Genomic DNA, 7,021 nt, shown 5'->3' with positions numbered 1-7,021 from the left:
TTATTTTTGAATTTATGAATTTATTATTTTAAAATATTATTTTTAGAATTATTATAATTAGAAAAGAACTTATTTTGGAAAAATGGATTATTTTGAAATTAAATTAAAGAATTTAAATTGTAAAAGGAATTGTTTTAAGTAAATAACTTTATTATTTTAGAAGATTATTTTAGAACAATTTTATGATTCAAACTCTTAATTTTGATTATCTGATATGTTATGATATTATTGTAAATAATTAATTGTATTGATTGTTCCTTATTGTGATTGCGAATCGTTAGGAGTTTATGACTATAGTGACATGTATGACATGAATAAGACCTAGAGACTTGTGTGTACTGACTTAGCAAAACGAGAAGAATTAGAATGGGAAAGTCATGGTTCATGTGATCGGATAAGGCTGTTGATGTATCTTTCAGGCTCGCGCCAGTGGTTGGTGTCGCCAGTGGGAAATTTATTTCGTCACCCGGGTTCTGTTTGAAGTTCGGACTAGGCAGAAACAGATTACGTGTAGTCCTCTAGGCCGCATGTGTAGCGGGATTAGAAGCACGTAGAGGATTTGTGAACAGTCGGTTATCTGATGACAGGAACATTGGCTCTATGTGAGATATGTATCAGTGACCTGTTATAGAATTGCTAGTTATATGACATCGTTACTCGGATGATTATTAGTTGTTGTGAAATACGGACTAGTTATATTTCTTTTTATACATAGATCGGGATTAATATTTAATTATCTACAATTTGAGACTATGGTATATACATGAGGGTTTCCTTATTTTGATTATTTAGCTCGACGTACTACGGCTCAAGTTGTAGATTTTTAAGAATTAATTCCAGCTAGTGTATGACCCTGTACTTGGATGATTATTCTGATCGCTAGCTGTATGATCGACTTGTTACTTGGTTGATTTCCTTGGATTTATTCTGATTATTCTATTCTAGTAGTAAACTATATTTAGATTATCAGTATTTCAGTTGCATGTTTCCATTGTTATTACTATTATTGCATTGGTCGCACGACCGTTCTATTCTTCCTTTTGGGATCTTGCCGTGTGCCATGCACGCTGACGTACTCCTTTCTCTCGGGATGTACGTCAGATTTAGAGGACGACAGCTATAGTTCGGACTAGTACACGAGCCAGAGGATCCTCCGCAAGAAGGCTTAGAAGAACAAGTGGAAGCTTAGTTACCTCTTTTAGTTAGTTGATGACCCTAGTTTACTTTTGTAGTACTTTTAGTTTCTGCTGGATCGTTGTATTTTATATTTTTCTAGCATTTTATTCAGACAGTTTTGTATAAGGGCATGTTTGGCCCGAATATTATGTCTAGGATGACGTTTCAGTTGTGATATGTATTATTTTGTTTTGAGTTATTTATTATATTCTCGTTACTGTGATCGGGGACATGTGCCTTTGCTTTATATTTGCTTGATGCTTAGCGTATTAGATTGAGGAGAAGGGGTCTAGTACTTATTTCTCCTCAGTCTAATACATCGCGGGCTTGTTCATGTTCCGATTCTCTGGTATTTTAGGAAGCAGGACGTGACATATATTATATCAATTTTTTTTTGGAGATAGAAGCGAATCTACATCTACATATTACCAGAAAAAATTTACAGGAACCTGATAAATTGCCTCTGATCAGTCGACCAAAGACTAAGCGTCAGTCGACCGATCAGTTAATACTCGCATGTGCCTGTTTTGCACATGCAACCGGTCGACTTAAGTGTATTAACCAGTCGACTGGCATGTGTGAGTTTGTGATTTGCTTATTTTCTTTGGCACGTGAGTCGATCGTTAATACAAAGTTTGGGTCAACATATCGAGATATGTGCTTGGACACTGGAGTACACGTTTTGGGGTTTTTGACTACACGAGCATTTGGAGGTGTGTGACATACTTTTTGAGTTGTCGTAATAAAAAGTAACATATATTGCATTTCATGATTGTGTGGATGCCTGAGTGAGGTAGTTGGTATTTCCCACAATGAGACCGCGACTGGACTACACTCAGAGTGTGTTAGTTTATACTCCGCAATGAGATCTTGATTGGACGACACTCTACGTTGCATCATTCCACAATAGGGTAACTTGCCTCTCTCCGCAAAATGATTGAGTAGGGTGTTTGTTACCATAGAATATTGTTAGCGCCTTACAAGAGCATCGTTATTCCAGATAGAGAATTACACAGATTGCACTCATGCTCCCATGTTAGTTACACGAAGGTAGGGTATATAACACTAAGAATGGCATACATGGCATATTCTATGCGAGATGATTTTATCAGATGTTTATTCTGGTGACTGCGCTATCTTCCTAAGGGTAGAGTGTTTTGACATGACCTATATCGGTGGAGGTTTGAAGTTGTATTTTTTTTTTCATGCATAGGATTTGGAGTTGATATTTAGCGATCCATAATTTGAGATACGAGGTATATACATGAGAGTTTCCTCGTTTGGATTATTTCACTCGATGTACACATTCTCGTATTGTGGATTTCTAAATATCAATCTCTGTTTAGTTTAGGATAGATAATTTTATATCAATATGTACTAACATTTATTTTCATATATATACTCCTAACCCCCTTTCTCCTAGGGGCGGTTGAGATGATCTCGCTAGCGCTTTGACGCTCGTTGTTTCCCCTCTTTTCAGGCAACGAGTCAGGGGCATTGAGAGTCGCAAGTTGATGGAATTTCATCTTAGATTCTATCATTATTTATATTAGTAGTTATTCAGAGGTCCATAGTGGTTTATGATTTGATTTCAAACATTTAGAGTGTATTTCATTTTGTAAAGGCTGAGTGTCTTAGTACTATTTCATTTGACTCTATGTATTTGGATATTTCATATTTATTTTAGATTTATCAGTTGTACTTCATTTTATTTAGTTGGAACATAATTATGAGTATTTAGATATCTCTTTCCTTTATCATGTTCATTGTAGTATTACCTTATTCTATCTACTTTGTGCTTGCACTTGTTCTTTGATTCCACTAGAGAGATATTACTATGATGGTTAAACGTGTTGTTGCATAGTGTGTGGTGCATGGCAGGTTTGGATTACAGCCTCGTGTGAAACTAGAGGCGTCACATGGAGATCGGTAGAGACAGAGATAAGGAGAGAATTTGTTTAACACATGTGGCTTATTTAAAGAAGGTGCTACAGCGATTTAATGTCAATATGGAGACGAAGCCAGTCGATGTACCTTTGGGAGCCCATTTGAAGCTTTCAACCGATCTTTCACCAAAGTCAGTTGAAGAAAGATAGTTGATGTCGAAAACTCCTTATGCGAGCGCAGTGGGAAGTTTGATGTACGCTATGGTATGTACGATGCCAGATTTGTCACAGGCAATTAGCATGGTTTCACGATACATACACGACCCGGGTCATTGGGATGTCGTGAGGTGGATATTGAGGTACATTTAAGGTACTCACAATGTTAGTTTGGTGTTTGAGCGGGACACTAGTGGTGGGTAGTTATGTATTGGTTACGTTGTTTCGGACTATGCCAGTGATTAGGATAAGCACCAGTCAACGACGGGATATGTGTTCACTTTAACCCGTGCGCCGGTGTGTTGGAGATGCACCTTGCAATCTACAGTTGCTTTGTCGACGATAGAGGCAGAGTGCATAGCGATTACAGAGGCTATTAAGGAGGCAATTTGGCTTTGAGGAATTTTGGAGAACCTTGGTGTTTCACAGCGGTCTGTCACCATTCATTGTGATAGCATGAGTGCTATCTATCTGACAAAGAATCAGGTTTTTCATACAAGGACGAAGCACACTGACGTTCGTTATGACTTCATCCGAGATGTTCTTGATGATGGGGATGTGGAACTCGTGAAGATCCACACAAAAGACAATCCACCAAATATGATCACAAAGGTGGTCCCTAGCAACAAGTTCGATTATTGTAAAAGCTTATTGCTGATTTGTGCTTGTTGAGACATTTCGAGGCTATTTGGATAAACTACGGGCGACTTGATCCATTGAGAGAGGATGTATGTAGGCAACCGCATTGGTGCAGCTGGATTTGGAGAGACGACGTATTGGTGCTCGTGTTGGTGTCGGCTCTGTTTTGGGATCACTTCGCTGAGGTGGAGAATTATGAAAACGGTGAATACAGGAAAATTCGAACCTATAAGAAATGTCTCTGTTTAATCGATTGATGAATAGTATCAGTCATCCGATAACATGCATGTTACAGGGCTGGAAAACATCGTTCAGGTCGGTCGACCGATCCACCCAATCGTCGACTGATGGAGACTTATCGGTTGGCAGATAGCGGTTAATTGGCTGAATTGATTCCTAGCCTGTTTTGGATTTGAGTTTGATATAAATAGAAACACGTTTTCTAGGGTTATGTGAGAGGCGTTAATTAGAGAAAATTGGTTGTTTTGAGCCTTTTGAGAGGGAGATATTTGTTTGTGAGCGAGATCTTTTGGTTAGGGTTATTTTCAGTGTTTGAGAGAATTGTAACCCATTGTATTTCTCCTTATATAGTGAAATCTCCCCAACCTCTCCCGGTGGACATAGGTAAATTGCCGAATCACGTAAATTCTGTGTTTGTGATTGGTTTTGATGGTTATATTGTGGACTGTAGTCATTTGTGATTCTTCATGCGTTGCTTACCGACTCGTTGGAGATTGTGTACTCTTCCGCCGGGCGCAACAAGTTCATATATCAAATAAAGTAAACTAAATCTTTAAATTTAAAATAAAACCACAAAGGACTAACTATAAACATAATCAGACAGAAAAAGATACACTCAACATGACGAGCACGAACCACTTCACAGTTGATCGCAGTGCGCGGGCATGAACGACAGGCTCTCCTTCTCTAAATCATACAATATCTGCATATTCTGCTGCTGAAAGTTCCCAATTATCGACATCCCCGACGACCCCATCACCGTCAAGCAAAGCAGACCCGTACTCGAATCAAGAACCATGTAGTTCTCTCCGGGCAAATCAAAATCCGCTCCCTCAAAGTGAAACACCAGCTTTGGCACCTCCACGTCCGCCGCCGACGAATCCTTCGGCATCTGGAAGCAGAGATCGAGCCCGACGTCTGACCCATCAGCGACCTGCAGCTTAACTTGCGACAGAAACGCTTTCTTCAGCGGTTTGTAGGCCAACGTGTCCAGGTAGGTGATCGATGTGCCGGAGTCTATGATCAGACCTCCAGTCCCGTCGTCTTGAAGAGCGAACGCCGTGCTCGGAAAACTCAGTGGGGTTTTCCCGACGGTTATCCCTTTTAGATTGACATAGTAGAAAGATGGCTGAACGCTGTTCTTTGCTAAAGGGGTGGTTTTGATAGCACTGCCGTTCAACTCGGCGAGGGACCCGAAAAGAAGCGGGCTTTTCTTTGACGTGTCGTCTAAAGAAGTGAGGCAATAAGAGAACTTCCCGACGTTGAGTTGCGATGCTAGAGACAACGGGCCTCGACCGAGCCCCACGAGGCCGGCGCCCTGCGAGAATCCGGACCCTTGGTTGGTGTCGCCGCAGCCAAAACCAATATGGGGAGTCTTGACTGACCCGAGCGTGAAGGTCTCTGAGCCAAGAACTCCCTGCGTCGACGAGGAGTCACCATAGGAGTAGAGATACTCGCAGGTGCTGTCTGAGTTGCACATTGAGGTCGGGAGAGCCGAACAAAGGTCGCCTGTGCACGGGAGCTTAGAATAGGTCGAGGATTTCTTCGGGTCGAAAATTTGGGTTGACTGGTCGAAGCACTCGACACAGGGCTTGCACTGTGTCCAGATTAGGTCGCTGCCCGTGTCCACGATGGCAGAGAAGGGGACGGACGGAGTGCCAATCGAGAGGTCCATGAGGAACTCGCCGTTGCCGGCATGGACCGAGGATCGGATGTTGTTGATTGACGCGGACGAAGCGGCAAGGTTCGACGTGTTTGCGTGCAGGCCGGTTAGCCTGGCCATCCTGTGGTGGCTCCTAACTGCTGCTCGCTGGATGCGCTCGAATTTGGTGAGATTGTGACCAGAATCGACATGGGTGAGCTCGACTCGAAAGCATCGAGACGAGGAAGACGCCGGAGAAGCAACGGCTAAGAGAAGGGTCAGTAGAAGCAGTGGCATGATTGATCTCCCCATTGAAGATGAAGATGAAGAAGATGGAGGAAGTTAGCTTAGCTAACTTGTTTATATATTGTACAGTTGAATTGAGTTTGAGAGGATTTAATTCTTTCGTCAGCTATTAAGGAGTCTACTGGTCTCATCTTCCATGGGAAAATGAGTGTTTGTGAGGTGTCGTTTAGGTTTTGACTGGTGTTAGGTATTTATTCGTTGAACCTATTCAATGAATTGATATTGGACTTATTGGGAATCAAGCCAAAATTATTTGTCTGTCAAAAAATTTTTTTTGATAGTGTTTGGAATATGGAGACACCTGATCCCTAATTGATACTGATAGAATATTGATAACAAACACCAATAATTGCTATAATCATTTAACTAAAGAAATTAACGATAGTTTTTTTTTTTTGGGTAAAAACAAAGGATAGTTTTTTGCTAGCTAAGAGTAAGTATATCAACCAGCATTTTCCTCCACTGCTATCGATTGATATGTATAAAAGTTATATAACCGTTTTAAGGCCATCTATTAATTATACAGCATTATATTGCCATACTTTGATTTATTTTGATGTGCATGTTGAAGTTTGTGAAAAATAAGAACAATACAGTTAAATGAAATAAAATATATCAAGGATTGTTTCCGGTGCACAAAAACTCTAAAGTTCTATTTTAGGTTAAGAATTATAATCTTATATCAAATACGTCCACAAGTTGAGCATCTTTAATTGGTAAAAACTGAAACTCAAGCGGCTTCTTTTTTTCTCGAAAAATCAGTCTTCAAAATTACCTAGATGGTAAATTTGATACCACGTGAAAAGTCTTCAAGATTTTGATTAGAATTAAGAGTTATTATCTTATTTTATAGAAAAATAAAAAAAATTAAAATAAAATAAAATAAAATAAAATGATGGATCTTCACAAGAACAAT

General features: G+C 40.0%; 1 protein-coding gene across 1 annotated transcript; it reads right to left on the bottom strand.

The window, feature by feature from the left end:
- LOC109845424 (aspartic proteinase nepenthesin-1-like) lies at positions 4,681 to 6,321 on the bottom strand. Its single transcript, XM_020414672.1, has one exon. The coding sequence runs from the start codon at positions 6,109 to 6,111 to the stop codon at positions 4,798 to 4,800; it is 1,314 nt and encodes a 437-aa protein (XP_020270261.1). The 5' UTR covers positions 6,112 to 6,321; the 3' UTR covers positions 4,681 to 4,797.

Source organism: Asparagus officinalis, chromosome 6, assembly GCF_001876935.1.
Source record: "Asparagus officinalis chromosome 6, Aspof.V1, whole genome shotgun sequence".
In the NCBI taxonomy this organism is placed as follows: Eukaryota; Viridiplantae; Streptophyta; class Magnoliopsida; order Asparagales; family Asparagaceae; genus Asparagus; species Asparagus officinalis.
This window is presented reverse-complemented; position numbering and strand designations above follow the sequence as displayed.